The sequence below is a fragment of the Rhinolophus ferrumequinum genome, chromosome 21, assembly GCF_004115265.2.
Source record: "Rhinolophus ferrumequinum isolate MPI-CBG mRhiFer1 chromosome 21, mRhiFer1_v1.p, whole genome shotgun sequence".
Classification (NCBI taxonomy): Eukaryota; Metazoa; Chordata; class Mammalia; order Chiroptera; family Rhinolophidae; genus Rhinolophus; species Rhinolophus ferrumequinum.
Genome location: NC_046304.1, coordinates 37525524 through 37543852, shown reverse-complemented (window position 1 = coordinate 37543852; position 18329 = coordinate 37525524). Strand labels below are relative to the sequence as shown.

Below are 18329 nucleotides of genomic sequence, written 5' to 3'. Positions count from 1 at the left end.
TTGGGCTAAGAGTGGATGCACCTCACCGGGCTGCTGCAAAGATTAAATGAGACAGTGAATATAAAGTTCTTAGCCCCGTGCCTGCACGTGGTGAAGGATCTGAGAGTATTAGCTATTATAATGTGTATAATTAGCAATGATAATGAGCTATTATAATAGTATTATTAGCTCTTTCTGTGCTTCATTTTTCCCAGCCATGTTGGATGGTCCCCAAGGTCCCTTGTCACTGTGACTTTACCTGCTGGTCTTAGAGCCATTTTTTTTTTTTTCTCAGCTTAAACACTTTCAAGGTAGTTGATTTTACAGGACCAAGCAAAGTTTGCTATCAGAATTGCTGGGAGCACAGGAGTAGATGAAACACTAAGGAGGATGCAGAACATTCCAGTTAGAAGTTTTAGAAATAGAAAGAAGGGAGGCCAAGGTCCCATTTTGCAGTGACCTTGCAAAATACCGGGCCACTTTGCAGCCACCGCTCCCTTCACAGAGGCTCCCCGAGAAGCGTTTGCAGCTCAGTCCCCATTCTAATATTGGGTGGGGCTGAGAGCCTTTGGGAGTGAGTTCCTTAAGTGGAGAGGTGAAACAGAATTCAGTTGTCAAAAGGTAGTCTCAAGAAGAACAGTGTTCCCTCTGAATCATCCCTTTTGTTAAGGATTAAAAACAAAAGCTACCCCTCCAGTGGCACAACCCACCCTGGAGAGCAGAGGTAACTGGGTTTGTGGGAAACAGACATGCAGCTGGCACCAGTCAGAGGGTGGGGAAGGGAGGAGAGAAGACGGGGCGATTGTCCAACCCCTGTGGAGGGTGTATAAAAGGCATCCACTGAGGGAAGAGCTACAGTCCTCGGTCCAGGCCAAACCAAGCTCCTGTTCACACCTGCTCTCCATCTTGCTCTCACCATGAGTACTCGTTTGCAGAGTTCCTCTGCCAGCTATGGAGGTGGCTTTGGAGGTGGCTCTTGTCAGCTGGGAGGAGGCCGCAATTTCTCTACCTGTTCAAGCCGGGTTGTCTCTGGTGGATCAGCTGGGGGCTATGGGGGCGGCATGAGCTGCGGCTTTGGTGGAGGGGCTGGTAGTGGTTTTGGGGGTGGCTTCGGTGGTGGCTTTGGAGGTGGCTTTGGTGGGGGTTTCGGCGGTGGCTTTGGTGACTGCAGTGGCGAGGGCGGCCTCCTCTCTGGCAATGAGAAGATCACCATGCAGAACCTCAACGACCGCCTGGCCTCCTACCTGGAGAAGGTGCGCGCCCTGGAGGAGGCCAACACTGACCTGGAGGTGAAGATCCGTGACTGGCACCTGAAGCAGAGCCCGGCCAGCCCGGAGCGCGACTACAGCCACTACTACAAGACCATCGAGGAGCTCCGGGACAAGGTGAACCCCTGGATGTTCTGGAGGACGCCTCTGTGAGGGCAGAGACTAGAAGGACAGGAAACGCACTACCCCAGGGTACCAGAAGATGCAGTGTACATGGGGGGGCGGGGGAAATGCCAGTCTTTTACTATCAAGTGTCTGCTCCTGATGGGCTTTCTCATGCCACAACTCTCCAAATGCATTTTCTCTCATTCATCATTTTTATTGTAGTTATTACTCATGTCAACATTTTGACTGTTTTCCAAACAGTTATGTTGTTAGTGACTCAGTTCCTATAGTCCTAACTCACTGAGTTACTTGGAAACCATGACAGTTTTAAAAGCCATGAAGAATGACTAAAATCAACAGAGAACGGGGTACAAGTTCATTCACAGGTCTGGGAATACTAGTTGATTTTATTAGGGGCCCATTGAAACTCTTCTCAATTGGCTGCGACCAGGTGGGGGAGATGGAGGCAGAGGCTTAGGCAGTGCTAAGCCAAGATTCACTCCAAGGCTTGTCCTCATGTCGTGATGCCAGCTCGTTGGAACAGAAACCCACCTGCCTGGGCTGAGCCCCAGCTTTGAGAGGTGGATTTTGAGTGCTTTGGAATACAAAAGTTTAGACAAAGAATTCAAAGGGTGGGTATGTTCGTTGGGTTTTTCCTCTGCTCAGCTGGGAGGCCAGCTCCGTTGCAGTTATTATGAACTGTGTGCAGCCAGGTCGACTCCGTCCTGAACTTAAGGAGGGGGCCTCTCAACACAGTGGCTTAGACAGGTTACTAGTCTGAGGCTGTGGACACGTGACCAACCAACGATGTTCTTGGCTGGGTCGTTTCTGCAAAATGAACATTCTGGTCTTCCCCATCACGACCAGACAGAATGCTAGAGTGTCAGAACAAATTGAAGGGTCCCGGCCTGCCCCTCGCTTTACAGCAAAGGAACTGAGGCCCAGTTCACCTGAAAAAGTCTGATGACAACCAGTCTTGCCCGTGTTTTCTTAGTCCTCCTCCCCAAGCTCGTGGAACCTCCAGTGGTCACCTTCTGTATTTTGCAGATCCTGGCAGCCACCATCGACAACAACCGGGTCATCCTGGAGATTGACAATGCCAGGCTGGCTGCGGACGACTTCAGGCTCAAGTGAGTTTATTTCTCTCATTCACCATTCCCAGCAGTCTCTTGTTTTAGATAAATGCTCATCTGAACAATGAAATTGGAACTTCCCAGGAGTGAAGGTCTTGCAAAAGTATTAATAGCAGAGCCCAGTGCAGGGGCAGGGGGAGTGTCTGAGGTCACGTACGTATTGCTTTTTCAATTAAAAAAAAACACCCCTTAGGTATGAGAACGAGCTGGCCCTGCGCCAGAGCGTGGAGGCCGACATCAACGGCCTGCGCAGGGTGCTGGACGAGCTGACCCTGGCCAAGACCGACCTGGAGATGCAGATCGAGAGCCTGAAGGAAGAGCTGGCCTACATGAAGAAGAACCACGAGGAGGTGAGAGGGGTCACGGGTCTGCCATAGCTGCGTCACCTCCACTGAGAAAGGGGGGCCCTCTGCTGCAGCCAGACTGAGCCCTCTCCTGTGGGACCTGGAAGGACTTTCCAGAATACTCCAGTAGCATCCAGAGCCAAGGAGCGGGAAGATGCGGAGCTTCATACCTCTTCCTTTCCCATTCCCACAGGAGATGAAGGAGTTCAGCAACCAGGTGGTAGGCCAGGTCAACGTGGAGATGGATGCTACCCCGGGCATTGACCTGACCCGTGTGCTGGCGGAGATGAGGGAGCAGTACGAGGCCATGGCGGAGAAGAACCGCCGCGACGCTGAAGAATGGTTCCATAGCAAGGTGCCGGCCCTCTTACCCCATGGAGCCAGGGGGAGCCAGAGCCTTCCAGCGGGGCTCCTCCATCACCTTCTTCCTACTTGCATTTCAGAGTGCAGAGCTGAACAAGGAGGTGTCGACCAGCTCCGAAATGATTCAGACCAGCAAGACGGAGATCACGGAGCTCAGGCGTACGCTCCAGGGCCTGGAGATCGAGCTGCAGTCCCAGCTCAGCATGGTACACCTGCTGTCCCCTGCCCAGTGGCCCTCACCTCTAGGCCTCCCTTGGGCCTGGCTCCCCTCATAACTTCTTCTTGGTTGCCCCTCCAGAAAGCTGGGCTGGAGAGCACAGTGGCGGAGACGGAGTGCCGCTTTGCCACGCAGCTGGCACAGATCCAGGCTCTCATCAGCAGTATGGAGGCCCAGCTGAGTGACTTGAGGTCTGACACTGAGCGGCAGAACCTGGAGTACCGGCAGCTCATGGACATCAAGTCGCGGCTGGAGCAGGAGATCGCCACCTACCGCAGCCTGCTCGAGGGCCAGGATGCCAAGTAGGTCCTCGTTAGCCTGTCTCTTGGGAAGGTGACTGCAGGACCGTTGGATGTCAGAGGAGGCAGGGTCTTAGGGATCAGGCCTTCATGTCTTAGGTGGGAAGGGACCTGTCTGAGTTTAAACATCCAGGACAAAGATATAAGAACAGAGCTCCCCTATCCTCTTGAATTGGACCGTGGGGGCATTCCCTCAGCAGGCTTCAGGGGCAATACCTTTAAACGCTCTAATTTGGGCCTCTGAATTAGACCAGCAGGAATAGGGACCATGGAGAGAATATCTCCTATTGGAAAAATATTAGCTTGGATTCAGGTCAGCCCCAAAACTATTAAAATGGCGATGTCACTGCCTTCAGACCACTTGCAGGGACGGAGCCATCCTTGTGGGCACAGAGAAGGAGTGGGGCTTGAGGGCTGAGTGAACCCTCAGGACAAAGCTTCCAGCAAATGCTCTGCGTCTTGGGGCCAGTAATATCTCCTCCTGAGGCCTCAGACAGACAGGCCTTGCAGGCCCCTGTGACTGCTGCCCCTTGTGCTGGGGGCAAAGCAGGGTAGCATATCCCAGTGATGGTCTGAGTTGTCCCACCTGAAGGCAGGAAGCATCTGTCTTCAGTTAACTTCTGTTCATGGATTCCTCTCTTCTCTCTCCCAGGATGTCTGGCTTCGCTTCCACAGGAGGTAAGGAAATACTGGATGGGAGAGGCCCCTTTCATGCCCTGGGGTGTGGGGAAGGAGGCAGTGCTGGGCTTCCCCGTGGAGGGAGGGAGGGAGCTGTGGTGGAAGCGGTCGTTTGCTCATTTGTTTTCCTTTTAATACAGATAGCTCTGTCCCATAGAGCTACTGGGTTTTCTTGGAGGGAGCCAGCTTTGGGGACAATAATACAGTTCCCATCAACTAACTCCTGACCAATGAGGGCGTTTAGGGCCCTCTTGGGGGCCCTGATTTGGCCTGAGGTGCGCCTTCTCCAGCCTGAGTGTCTCTTGCCTCCTTGTGTCTTAGGAACCATCAACATTAGCAGCACTGCTACTGCTGGCTCCAATTCTGGCCGCCGCGTTTCGGAAACCCGTAGGCCTTAAATCTGCCTGGCATCCCCGCCCTCTGCCTTCAGCACCCAGAGGAAGAGTGAGATGAAGGTTCCTGTAGGAGAGAGGGAGAGACTGGGGGACACTCAGTCACTCCGCTCCCAGGCTCCTGGCCCCCACTCTCCGAGGGTGGATGCTCTGTGCCCTTTTCTCTGGGTCGGCTTCCTTTTCTTCCTGACATGGCTAATCTGATTTCTCAGCTCCTCTACTAAAAAGAAAATTCAATAAAGTTTCCTGCCTTTTTGCAAATGTATATTTGATTCTGGCCTGGTTTCTGAGAATGGCACCTGCCAAGACTCCGATTTGGGGCTATGAGGGAGTGGGTCACCCCGACAAGCCCGGGTCCGGGCACTCACAGTGAGGATGGACACAGGCACCTGGGCCAGCCAGCAGTCCACAGGTGCAACAGTGACAGACACAGGGGCCACGGGTGATGACGCCCAGCAAACACGGACACCTGTTGTAAGCTGGAGACATGTGGGGGCATGTGAACCCATTCAACACTCTCTAGGGTGTCCAGTAAGAAGGCAGAATGGATTCTAGTCTAGTCTACTCAGGTGACGGGGACATGTTGGGGAGAGGTACGGAGGGAGGGCGGCTTTATCCGTCCTGCTGGGTGGGTACTGCCCCTCCCGGGGGGAGCCGGGTGCCCATGGCCACTGCAGGCCCATCCCCCTGCTTCCTGGGGCGGCAGCGATGAGGAAGCAGCCCACCCTGTTGGTGTCTGACTAACCTGGATGTCAATGATTGTTTGTGAATGGGCACATTAACACTGTATGTTAATGCAAGGGATACAAACTAGAGGGGACGATAACGAAGGGAAAAGAAATAAGCCTAGCGCTCACTCTGTACGGAGCTCCTTTCGTTCTTCATTTCGTCTTTACAACAATCCCATGAGTTGGCACCATTGTACCCATTGTACGCAACTGAAGGCTGAAGCTCAGACGGGGTAAATGACTTGCCCACTGTGAGAGCTGGGGTCTATGTCCCAAGGTGTTTTCCAAGACGGTGGCTGGCCCTTTGTCAGAGTTGAGTGTTCAGCTCCGGGAATCTCGGGGAGAAATGAGGCTCTGTCCTACGTCACCAACGCTTACGGGACGAAGATATCAACCACAGGACGTACTCGCGCCGTCCCAGGGCCTCAGACAGGTGCTGCACAAAGGTGGCTAATTGCTGTGCTGCCTGTGTGACTCCTGGCTGCTTCAGTCACCCTCCTTCTCACCGTCAGCAAAAGGCGTCTCTCTCTCCCTAAGGCTCCGCCTGGATGGAGGGGCCAGTGTACTTCTGCCCTCCCCACGGGGTTGTGGGTCCTGCCTGGGTCCTGCAGGGGGCAGGCTCACTCCAGAAAGCAGTCAGTGTTCGTAAGGCCACCTGTTGATACACAAATTGAAGGGACAAGGCTCTAGACCTGGTCTTACCCTGGTCTGACCCCAACATGAGGCCTTGTCCAGTCCCCAGTCTGTGCTGGGCAGCTGGGCACCGGGGCCCGCAGGGCATGGCTGAGGACAGAGCTGCAGCCCAGGGACCCCTTGGATGCCTGTTGGCCCCCTGTTCGGGATGGCAGCCTTGGGGGTCCCCAGAAGACCCAGAGTATGAGATACGGGTGTTCAGGCCTGGCAAGGGGACTCTCGCTGCTCCTCCCCAAGGGAAGCCTGGGGAAGAGAAGGAAGAGAAGGCACAGGAGGACTGTAGTCAGTGGAGTGTGTTGCCTCACTGCTCCAGCTTTCCCATGTCAGCTGCTGGGCTCTTCAGCCCTCCCTTCCCGAGTCAGTGCATCTCAGGCTCTGCTGGGGACTTGCTCCCTGTTGGATGGTGTTCCTGGGGCTTTTGGTGGCTGGAGTGGAGAAGTGTATGTGGGTTGCTTCCCTTTCAGCAGCTCCTCTGGGAGCTGCAGAGTTTGGGAGGAATCAGGTGGGTGGGTGGGTGCTGCTGTTGGGTGTGGAGATTTGGGGGAGTTGGCCAAGAGCTGGTATTCACTCTTCTGGCCCATTTTTATAGACAGCCATAATAACTGTGGCTTCTTTCATCCAAGGAACTCAGACCAGGTTGAAAGTAGAATCCACAGAATAAAGCATGGTTAATTACAACTTGGAGCCCATAGTCTGGTTTGCAGACATGTTGTCATTAGTAGGAAGATTGTGAGATCCACTGCACACCAGCCCCTGTAAATGCAGATAATGGAACCCAATCAAATGGGGAAATTCGCTTTGTGGTTCAGTTAAGTGGTACTTGAATCAAGGGGATGCAGGAGACTGAGGTACCAGCTTCTTTCTCCAGGTGGGTCTGGCTGTATGTCTCCCATAAACCACAGGTTCTCTAAGCATATTAGGGAGAGCAGTGACAGCTCTGGAATTCTCTATAAAAGCTGGGCGGGAGAATTAGGGACTGAATGGATATGAGCAGGAGGCCCTGGACTCTTCCAGATGGGAGCTGTCAGCCAGCACAACTGTGAAGGCAGAGTTGTCCCATAGGTGAGATGGCAGAGCTTGGTGTCATTCAGTCACAGAGGTATGGCTTCAGATTGGGATCTGGGTGGCTCTCTGGGCCTCCTGCATGGTAAGAGCAGTTTGGAGCAGACTCCTGAAGCAGTTTGGAGCAGTATCCAAAACTATACCCTGAGGGAGAGGAAATACTTTTGTATTTTGGGGGAGATGAGAGCTCCAGAGCAATTCTGGGCCTGGTAAAGGGAGAGTTTTGAGGCCTCATCAGGGCAAGGTCAAGGCCCAGTGGGGCGTCAGGACCATACATGGGGCTGCATGGTGGGAAGCTGGGTGCCAGGGAGCTTTGCAGACACTTAGAGCCTCTGCTCAGGGCCCTGTAGAGAGGCAGGCAGGGAATGGGGAAACGCCTCTTTGGTCACTTAGTTTGTGTCCAGACTGTCCTGAGCCTGGGGAGGCCTGGTGCCAGCAGGGGTTAGGTGGAGGTTTGGGGCACAGGCTGGGGGAGTAAGAAATGGAGCAGAGAGGGACTTGCCAAATCTTGCCTAGGAAGGTCTGAGTCACCCTGCTCAAGGCAGCTGCCATTAGGGTGGAATGTCACTGTGGTGGCCAGGGTGATAGAGAGGACAACTCAGCACTGTACTTCTGAGTCCTGCTCACTGGGCCTGTGAGGGCAAAAATGGCAGCCACTGACAACATGGCAGAAAGGACAGAAAGACATGATTTTCCAAGGGAAGCTGGATATCCCTGTCCCTGAGACCAGCCAGTCATGGGGACAGGCCACAGAGGGAGGAGGCAAGGAACAGTTGTGTCTCGTTTGGCCAAGGCTCTCAGCCAGTGATACTTTCTTGCTGAGGATTGCCTGATAAAATGCAGGACACCCAGTTAAATCGGAATTGAAGATAGGCAAGGAATAAGTTTTCTGTATAAGTATGTCCCAGACATTGCCTGTATTTTGATTGGCTAAATCTGGCAACCCTAGCTTCTTAGTCTGTGAACAGCCCTTAGTCTTCCACCATCACAACTGAATAAGTGAGACCTTCCTCCACTTCACTGGACAAATTAAACTGGTGACTAGAAATGTCTTAATTGAAAATTCTTTTTCCTTCCATAATGCTGCCTTCAACTTGGTGTACGTGTTGCTGCATGTCTGTACTAGAACCTAACATCAAACTGGCAGCAGTTTTGGTACAAGCTTTTGATGTGTTTATTTGTGGTTGCTTCGCCAGGAGGAGCCAGGAATTCCAGGTGCTTCGTCGCTTGAACAAATTTTTGTTATGAGGAAAAAGCAGTTGTGTGGGGGGAAATGACATCAGTGTGGGTCTCACTGTTTCTGGGTGGGTGCTGGGTTGGATTTAAACAGTTAAGTCAGGGGATCAGCTTGTCTTAGCTACCTGTTATGGTGGGAAATTCTGCAGGACCTGTGTGTATGGACGTTTAAGGTGGAACAGGCAGCAGGAGACAACTAGCAAGATGAAGAGCAAGACAGCAGGACTCTAAGAGAGGCAGCCATGGGCTTCTTGAATGGTCTTATTCTCTTAGTGCCCAGTTGTAGGTGACCTGGCTGCCTCATGGTCCACTGGCTGCTTCCTCCGATGCCTTTGGAACACTGTGGTGTGGTGGTGGCTGGCACACTCCGACCACAGCCCAGAGGAGCAGGGAAAGAGGGACCCTGCTTGGAGAATCCATTTCCTCATTGGCTGGTGCCTTCTGCACTGAAGGGACTGCTCAGAGCTGGGCAGAAGGAGACTCAGGCTTGATTTCTTGGATCTTTGCCCACGGAGAACCTTGGCTTTCAGATGGAAGCTCATTGGAGGCTGGAGACTTCTTTTTAGCAAAGAAGGAGCCACAAACTCAATGGTTGACTTTGAACTTGGTGCACTTCCACGATGGGCTTGGGAAAAGTGTTTTCTGTTCCTGCAGCAGCATCTCCCCTCCTCCCTCTGCCCTTGAAGCTGGGGCCATGGTAGGCAGAGAGCATCCTGTCAGCTGTGTAGCCCTAAAACCAGCACCTGTGCCAAAATTGGGAGGAGGTAGCTTTTGGAAGATTCTAGAATAAAGGCAGAGGCCAGACAGAGAGTTCTGGCTGATGGGGTCCCTACAGCTCTAGACACAGTCCCAGCCACCACCTCTTGGAGCAGCTGTATTTCCTTGAATAGCTCGGTCAGGCCTCTGAGTTAGTATCTCATGAAAATAGGTTGAGTGGTTTGTATGCTTGAAATAGAATGGGGCTTAAACTACATGGGCTTTAAGAACAGTTTTGATTTCATAAATCTGTGAAATGAAGTTCCTGTTTATCAAATATGGTTCAATGCAGTTCCTACAATCCTGTGAATGTGGTTTTATGATCTCCTTTCACCTCTTGGGAAAACTGAGGCTCACAGGGATGGAGTAGCTTGAACTGAGGTCTGGCTGAGTCCAGGCCCAGGGCCCCTGCTGTCTGAGCTCCTTCTGCAAAGCCAAGTTGTTGGCTTAGTTGGCCAGAGATGTTATTTCAACTTGGACATGCTGGGATGCCTGTTCAATGTCCTGGTAACACTGCACCTCCGATGGGGCCTTCTGGGGAACAGCCTTGGTAGGTGGGTTCATGTTTCCTTTGTAGGAAGAAGTCCAGGCCATCGCTTTCTCCTGGTGTGTAGGCCTGGAGGCCAAGGGAGACCTGAGGTCCATGGGGGTTTGCAAAGAAAAGAAAACCCCTCATGTCATGGGCTGAAACATGCATAATTCCTCTTTATTCTGGGAGTCAGTGCAGAGAAGGGACAGCGGCTGTGGGGGCTGGTGACTGAGTCACAGACACGTCCAGGTCTTCTGGCCATCTCCATGGGAAGAGCTTGGGCCTCAAATCCTATAATGTCTGACATGGAAGGAGCTCAAGCTCATCTTGTCTAGGCTCTTTCTGTTCATAATGGGGCTCTGGGGCCCAGAGTGGACGGGGCTCACACAGGGAATTTGGGGCAGAGCTTGGCTTGATCCTTAGCCCAGTGTATTTTTGATTAATGCTAGAAAAAATAGGATGATATTTTGAAATAAAACCTGATGAATGGGCAGCCCTGATTTACTTAACACTGAACAGGTGGATTTTCTCTATGGCTGGGTCACCATGGGTGGGAAGAGGGGTGGTTGTCTGGAGCTGCCCCAGAAGACGAGCATCTCTGTGGGTCTCTTCTCTTCTCTATACAGGCACAGCATCTCTTCCCTTTGGGCGCACACCATCCCATGACGGTCCAGGCTTCTGGGTAGAAGAGAACAGAGGAATTCCTCCCATGAGGCCCCCTCCACACTTGCCCCTAAGAGGTGGCCTTGAAGTCTACAACATGGAGAAAGGCAGGGGACTGAGGGTGGCTAACAGGCCTTCTCCTTTGGCCAGCTTGTGACCTGTTCCAGGAGAGGCTGAGGTGACTCCTCAGCCCTGAAGCCACCTGCCTGGACTCTGGCCCATGGTGACCCTCCTGAGGCACAGGCTGAGACTAGAAATAGCCAGAGCAGCAGACACCTGCTTACTCAGGTGCCCTGAGACAGCTTAGAATTGGCTTCGGGTTTGGATTGCATAGTGGAGGGAGAAAAAAGAAAAAAAAAAAAGAAAATGAGAACATGAACTGCAACTAGAGTCTCCAGAGAAGAGCTGTGCCAGGGGCTCAGTAATGGCTGCCCACAGGACGAGGTCCCTGTGTCACAAATGAGGTAAATTGAGGTATGTGTATATTATGGACTTGCCTGAGTGGGGCCCCCAGTGACTGCCAGTCAGACTCTGCACTAGTTGTCTTAGAAAACAAAGGGGGTGCTTATAGGAGATCTGGTCAGAGCCGCAGCCCCTGTCCTGATCGTCCAGTGGGTCTCACCTGGGGACGGTTTTGTTCCCCAGGGGACATTTGGCAAGGTTTGACGACATTTTTGGTTGTTACAGCTTGGGGAGGGGATAGTTATTGGCATCTGGTGGTAGAATCCAGGGTTGGTTGCAGCTAACATTTTACAATGCCCAGGAAACTCCGACAATCAAGAATTCTGTAGTCTGCTATGTCAGCAGTGCTAAGGCTGCGACGGCCCCATCCTAAGCTTTGCCGGGAAAGCAGGGAAGATGGGCCGCTGTAAGGAACCACTGCTGAGGCAGCCTGGGCTCTGGCGGCCTGCTGCCCACATTCTCCCTCCCAGGCCGGGCTGCACGGCCATGCGCCCCAGGGAGCCCCCCGGGCTGCTCTCAGGCATCCTGTCGAGGTGCCCACTGTACTGGACGAGGTGTTGTGCACCACAGCCAACCCTCCTGAGTAATTTCAGACAGAAGCTTATAAAGTGTTTTAAGAGGTTGGTAAATTACAACTCCAGAAGCACATAAATGCTTCCATAAATGCCGGCTTTGCAAACCAAGCCTGTGTGGCAGAAGCGAGCAGGTTGCCCACGCCTTGGGAAAGCCCACGTAGTGAGGCAGAAGACCTCGTTTACCTTTATTCCTTAATTTTCAGGGTTTCCTCCTGGCTTGCTGAACTAGCTGGCTGTGCTCTTCATTTGTTCTTTTGATTCCTTCCCTGTAAAGCGTCTGCATTGACCATCTCTGTACCCGGTTCAGGTACCGGGGTGGGGTGGGGGTCAGAGCGGGCTGTCCCGGGGTCCTGAGTCTACCCCCTTAAATTCGGAGAACTGGGGGCCACAAAGCGCACTGCTCTCCAAAGCAGCCCCATTTGTGGGCTCACCCCATGATCCTTTGCTGGCCGCAGCCATAAACCACCATCAAAGACTATCTATCCTCTTAGCCTAACCAAAATCTCTACAGCACCGACGGTTTTCAAGACACTTTTACTTCTGACTTTTGATCCCCCTCATATCTGTGTGAAGCAGGCAGGGCAGGCTGGTGATCTCTGCTGTCCTGACGAGGACACTGAGGACGCCAGAGAGGGGGTGACGAGCTTAGCATCACAGGGCAGATCAGGGGCAGAGCCAGGTTTCCTTTTTGTTTTAAAGAACGAGTAGCCAGACGTGTATTTATTTTTGTGTTGAATTGATTGATGAAATTCCTGGGAAAGCATAGGATTATGAAAGAAAAAAAATTTTTAAAGGCAAGCATAACATGATTTTTAGAAAGATAATGCTATGATAGATATAAATAGCTATTACTGTGCAAAGCAGTAAAGTTATAGTAGATACAACAAGAACTGATATAGGTTAGAAATAGTGGATATTTGGGTCAGAAATGATGAATGTCTAAAAGTACCCTACCTTGTATAGCTTTCATTTACTCACGGAACCTATTATTTTATGGATTATGATTAAAAAGCTACATTTCCAAAAAAGACTTTAAATGATAATTATATTCACATAATTGCTATAATTTGGAGCCTTAATTGTGCCAGATTTTCATTAGCTGGCAGAGCAAGGATTTACATTTAGGTCTCCCGTCCCTAAATTCTGCACTTGACCTTGGTTGTGTCGGGGAAGCAGTGGAACAAGGGCATGGAATTTGGGGGCCGAGAGTCCTGGTTTCAAATTTAAGCTCTTTACTCACTGCCTGTTCACCTTGAGCAAGCTTTTAAAAAATCGTTTTGAGCCTCAGTTTCCACACTGGTAAAATGGAGATACTATTGGCTACCTCCCAGGACTATTGTGAGGTGTAAATGAAATAACTATAGACTGGAAAATAATAGTTACCCCATGAGTTTTAGTTCTCTTTGCTCCCTTTTCGCCATCCCAGTGGCCCAGGTACAGGGGAGCAGCTATGAGGGGTGGAGGTAGTGGATGGAGGTAGTGACAACTGGACAGACTTGGCTTCTCAGGGGATGGCACTCAGACTGGGCAGGAACCAAATGTCATTTGTGAGGCCACTCCCGATTTATGGGATTTGGTACAAAGACTTTGAAGAGGCAATAAAATTCATATTCTGCTAGGAAGTCACAACAGCTGAGAGTCCTGCTTAGCAAACCAAATTCAACTTTTTTTTTACAAGACAAGGAATTCTGGATGGGTGCAAATATCACAGTCTAATGAGATTAGCTTTCTGGAATAAGAGTAGGCTTTCCCAAGAGTACCATGCCAACACCCCATGAAGAGGGTGTATAAAAGCCCCAGAGAGGCCTTGAGAGCCCAGAACCCCAGCTCCTTGCTGATCTGTGACCTTCCTCTGCTAGCATCATGACCACCCAGTTCTGCTCCCCAGCCTTCTCTTCTGGGTCTGTCAAGGGCCTCTGTGGCACAGCAGGTGGCATCTCTCGGATGTCCTCCATCCGCTCTGTGGGCTCCTGCAGGATCCCTACTTTTTCTGGTGCTATGGGGTCTGCCTCCTCCACCAGGCTGGGCTTCTCTAGCCTTGGGAGCTGCTTGCCTGCCTCCTGCCTGTCCGCTGGCTGCCACCCCTCTGGCTTTGTTGGGAGCGGGGGGTGGTTCTGCGAGAGCTCCTTCAACGGCAGCGAGAAGGAGACCATGCAGTTCCTGAATGACCGCCTGGCCAACTACCTGGAGAAGGTGCGCCAGCTGGAGCGGGAGAACGCGGAGCTGGAGTGCCGCATCCGGGAGTGGTATGAGTCTCAGAGCCCGTACATCTGCCCAGATTACCAGTCCTACTTCAAGACCATCGAGGATCTTCAGCAGAAGGTAACGGGGACGTGGCCCCTGTCCTGCTGGGCAGAGCTGGCCTCTCTCCAGCTGGGCAGCCCAGCCCGTGGAGGGGGGTGTGTGTGTTTATCTCATACCAAGGAACTACAGATGGGACTGTAGCTCTGAGGGATTCTCCTGTCCAGGCAAACTTTCCTTTCTAGGGTCTTGGTTTCTTGGTGGACCCAGACACCTCTGCCGCTTGTAACCTGTTGCCGGCCATTCCTGCCCTTCCTCGCTGTGGCTGCTATAGGAAGGGCAGTAACATGCGCCAAGTCACTACTGGACACAGGCACCGTGCCTGACATGTTCCTCTCCATGGCTTACTTATTCCTCATCTTGGAGAGATGGGTATTATTGGACCCATTCAACAGATGTGGAAGTTGAATTTTAGGGAGGTTCTGAAACTTGCCCAAGATCACACAGCCTGTTAGTGTTGGATGCAAAGCCTGACTCCAGGTCGGCCTGGTTCTCTCCACTCACTGTAGTGCATCCTACTGTGCCACTGGGGGCTACAGACGCCAGGACTGACGGCCACTGACATTCTTATGATGTCCCTCCTAGGACTGACGCTCCGTTCATACCTGGGCCCAGGGCTCAGGGCTAGAAATACTGCAGGTGCTGGTGGCACTTAAAAGCATGGTCTCTGTGAGCTGGCTTACCCTCTCCCACCTGCCCCTACCCTACTGAGCCTTCCCCAGCTCATGGGACGCCCCTTGTTCCCCAGATCCTGCTGACGAAGGCTGAGAATACCAGGCTGGTTCTGCAAATTGACAACGCCAAGTTGGCTGCCGATGACTTCCGGACCAAGTAAGTGGGCCTGATCAGGGGAGGTTTCTGTGCTGCTCCCTTTCCTCTGTCCCTTGCCTTTGGGAGCTGGTTAGGTGGGAGAGAGGCCAGATGGAGCTGTAAGTGGAAATGCAGCATTGGCCCTGGGATCCTTTCCGGGTCAAGGGAAAGCACCACCGTGCTGCTGACCCCAAATCAGCCACTGCAGTGGGACAGCAGAGCAGGGGCCCTCCATGTGTGTGGCTCCTTTGCCACAGACTTGGCAGGGTTCCTTATGTGCAGGTACGAGACGGAGCTGGGCTTGAGGCAGCTGGTGGAGGCCGACACCAGCAGCTTGCGCAGGATGCTGGATGAGCTGACCCTGTGCAAGGCTGACCTGGAGATGCAGGTGGAGTCCCTGAAGGAGGAGCTGCTCTGTCTCAAGAAGAACCATGAGGAGGTGAGGCTGGTGCTACACGACCTCCTAATATTTCCCATCCAGCGGGGAGCCACTATCAACCCTTGGGTGTAGCAACTGTGACAACCACTTCTGCGGCAACACCAGCTGACATTTGTTGATGGCACACTTGCTATGTACCAAGAACTATAGGGAACAGTTTGCATTTCCTTTTCATTTCATTTCATCCTCACAATAATTCCAGGAGGGATATACTATTACAAGCTCCATTTTACAGATGAGAAAACTGAGGCACAGAGTGGTTAAGTCTCTTGCCTGAGGTCACACAGATCCTGCATTCCTGCCCGTGACACCAAATCTCCCTTTGGACTGTAGTGCATAATTCTTTTTGCTTGGTGCTTGCATCATTTCACTTTACTCTCCCAAATCCCCTGAGGAGGTAAGTATAAGTCCATGAGGAGACAGAGGCTCAGAGAGGTTAAGTATCCTGTTTAATGTCACATAGCTGGCGATTGAGAGAGGAGGTTTGAACCCAGGTCAGTTGAACCCCCTCATCCAGCATCCTTTTCACCACCTTATGCCGTTTTGCCTCCTCTGCAGGAAGTCAATGCACTCCGTTGCCAGATCGGGGACCGACTGAATGTGGAAGTGGATGCTGCCCCACCAGTGGATCTCAACAAGATCCTGGACGATATGAGATGCCAGTATGAGGCCCTGGTGGAGAATAACCGTAGAGATGTGGAGACCTGGTTCAACACCCAGGTGGGGCTGGGGGCAGCCCAGGACCACCAGTTCCTGGGGTGGGGTTACCCTTGACAGTAACTTCACTTGGTCTAACCATACTCTGGGCTCGCTCATGTTTCTCAGACTGAGGAGCTGAACCAGCAGGTGGTGTCCAGCTCTGAGCAGCTGCAGTGCTGCCAGACGGAGATCATCGAGCTGAGACGCACAGTCAATGCCCTGGAGATCGAGTTGCAGGCCCAGCACAGCATGGTGAGTGACCCCTGTCTGAGGTCCTCCACCCTCAGCATGTGAGTTATCATGGGGTGTGATCACAGGGACATGCAGAATCCCAGGGCTGTGGGTGTCTGGGTGGGATTCCCTTCTGTTGACAGTTCTCCCTCTTTCCTGCTGCAGCGGAACTCCCTGGAGTCCACCCTGGCAGAGACGGAGGCCCGCTACAGCTCCCAGCTGGCCCAGATGCAGTGCCTGATCAGCAACGTGGAGGCCCAGCTGGCCGAGATCCGCTGTGACCTGGAACGGCAGAATCACGAGTACCAGGCCCTCCTGGACGTCAAGGCCCGGCTGGAGTCGGAGATCGCTACCTACCGCCGGCTGCTGGAGGGAGAAGACTGCAGGTGAATGTCTGTGGGCCCAGCGGAGCCAGGGTTGGGGAAAGGGCTCACCTAGACCCACCCTCGGTGACTGCATCGGTCCCAGAAGTGGTCATTGCGCAGATGAAGGGGGACTTCAAAAGCCTCTTGAAAGACATTTCTTCCAGCCCCAGGCTTTGGTCATTCAAAGGGGAACAAGCTGGCCCTACACGAAGCACTTCTCCAACCATTATTTTTGGCTGGCAGTTTCTAGTCTTGCTCCCTGCAGCCCTTGGGGATTTCAGAGGCATTGTCTGAGGCTGTCGTTGTCACCCACCTATCTTACTTGATTCCCTACATCTGTTTAACCTGGATGTCAGTGCGATGCCCTGATGCCACACACTCCCTGATGTGATTTCATTTCCTCAGGCTGCCTGCTCACCCTTGTGCCACGGAATGCAAGCCCGCCATGAGAGTTCCTTACGTCGCGAGCATGCCCTGCACGCTGGCTCCCCAGGTCAGCACCCAGGTCCGCACCATCACCGAGGAGATCAGAGATAGGAAAGTCATTTCCTCCAGGGAGCACATGCAGCCTTGCCCATTGTAACCGGCCACCCCGCCCACTGGGGCCAGCTCTGGCCCACAGGAAGGAGGACACCCCTGTGGCTCCCAGCTCTACATGACCCCCCTTCCCTAGAAGGGCTCCCCGCTCAGCAGGTTTTTCTACCAAAATACTTCTTATATCATGTTCCTGGACTTCACTGCTTTCATGTATGCAAAACTAGGTTTCCCTGGAAATTTACCCAATAAAGTGTGTTCTCTTGGCATAGCAAACTCGACTCTGTCTATTCTCATGTGGTTAGTTAGTGGGGGGTGTTGGATCAGGGGTTGCAATGAAGTGCTGGGTGTTGGCTTCAGGTCTGTCTTCTCTGGCTCTGAGTGGTAGGAAGTGACAGGGTGATGAAAAATATTTAATAACGATACCTCAGGCTCTAGTCCACGAGAACAGACACTGACCCAGTTGGGATGGGTGCTGGTCATAACACACAGAGTTCTTGGCCCTGCCCATGGGTACCCACCTGGGTTGACCCCAGAAGAGGCAAAGGCTCCCAGGCCAGTCCTCCTCATAGCCCTGCCTAGATCTGGTTGTTCTCTCTCTTCCCTTCAGCTTCTCTCTTGTCAAGCTTCCATTAACCTGCTCACCTACCCCCAGGCCTGACACTGGAGACAGTTCAGAATGGGTTCCAGGACCACCCAGCGAGAGGCAAACTCCAGGCCACCTGCCTGGGCTAACTACCCCAGGGAGAGGAATTGGGGTGAGCGGGGAGATGAAGGTGGGAGGTGAATCCGTGTCCCTGACACTGGATCCAGAGCTGAAGTGAAGGGCAGGGACCGTGAAGTGTGTGGAGAGATCACACACAGAGCAGCGGGGAGAGGACCTTGAGATGTGGCAGACTTCAGAGCGCCCCGGACGCTACCGGCTGAGCTGTGCCTACCTAGGCATTGAACCTGACCGTACCAGGCCCTGCACCACTCTGACCAGAGGAGCATGGCCTGTGAGAATTCTGAGGGCCTCACACTTTTGTCCCTTGCCTCGTTCTTCAGTGGAGAACACAGGCCCAGAGAGGGCAGTGACTTGCCCCTGGCCACACAGTGGTGAGTGTTAGAGATAAGGCTGTTGCTCAGCAATTTGAACTCTGATTCTGGTGCTTCTCCCAGCGCACAGGTTCTCACCTCTCTCTCTGTGTGTCTGTGTCTGTGTGTGTCTCTTCTTTTCTGCCTCTGGGCTCTTACTTGAGCCCAAGACCTCCATGGGAAAGACCTGGCCCTGTTTATGTCACCAGGAATTTGGTGCTTAACCAGAGGTGTAGCAAACACATCTCAGACCTTAAGGGAAGACGTGCATGGGCAGACTTGGAGCATCCCGAGCTAAGCAGGGCTCTGCACTTGGCGGTGGGCATCTAGTCACGTCATGTGACCTCTCTGGTCTCGGCTGGTTCATCTGTGAAATGGGGCTGCAGGAGGC

The 18329-nt window shown here is 52.7% G+C and overlaps 2 protein-coding genes across 2 annotated transcripts; both read left to right on the top strand.

Moving 5' to 3' along the window:
• The first annotated feature begins 839 nt into the window (after window positions 1-839).
• Window positions 840-5019, top strand: LOC117013473 (keratin, type I cytoskeletal 13-like). Its single transcript, XM_033090655.1, has 8 exons — window positions 840-1364; window positions 2400-2482; window positions 2679-2835; window positions 3023-3184; window positions 3273-3398; window positions 3491-3711; window positions 4361-4386; window positions 4708-5019. The coding sequence occupies exons 1-8, from the start codon at window positions 897-899 to the stop codon at window positions 4782-4784; spliced, it is 1320 nt and encodes a 439-aa protein (XP_032946546.1). The 5' UTR covers window positions 840-896; the 3' UTR covers window positions 4785-5019.
• An 8326-nt stretch (window positions 5020-13345) lies between these two features.
• On the top strand, window positions 13346-16910 carry KRT36 (keratin 36). Its single transcript, XM_033090597.1, has 7 exons — window positions 13346-13804; window positions 14532-14614; window positions 14876-15032; window positions 15591-15752; window positions 15858-15983; window positions 16128-16348; window positions 16733-16910. Exons 1-7 carry the CDS (start codon window positions 13346-13348, stop codon window positions 16908-16910), a joined length of 1386 nt encoding a protein of 461 aa, XP_032946488.1.
• Window positions 16911-18329: the final 1419 nt, after the last annotated feature.

Excerpts from the sequence above, each read along its gene's own strand:
- LOC117013473 (XM_033090655.1), top strand. The coding sequence starts at position 897 with ATGAGTACTCGTTTGCAGAGTTCCTCTGCCAGCTATGGAGGTGGCTTT. Across the intron at positions 2,483-2,678 it reads GCGGACGACTTCAGGCTCAA|GTATGAGAACGAGCTGGCCC; the intron begins GTGAGTTTATTT and ends AACACCCCTTAG. Across the intron at positions 3,712-4,360 it reads CTCGAGGGCCAGGATGCCAA|GATGTCTGGCTTCGCTTCCA; the intron begins GTAGGTCCTCGT and ends TCTCTCTCCCAG.
- KRT36 (XM_033090597.1), top strand. The coding sequence starts at position 13,346 with ATGACCACCCAGTTCTGCTCCCCAGCCTTCTCTTCTGGGTCTGTCAAG. Across the intron at positions 13,805-14,531 it reads TCGAGGATCTTCAGCAGAAG|ATCCTGCTGACGAAGGCTGA; the intron begins GTAACGGGGACG and ends CTTGTTCCCCAG. Across the intron at positions 16,349-16,732 it reads CTGGAGGGAGAAGACTGCAG|GCTGCCTGCTCACCCTTGTG; the intron begins GTGAATGTCTGT and ends TCATTTCCTCAG.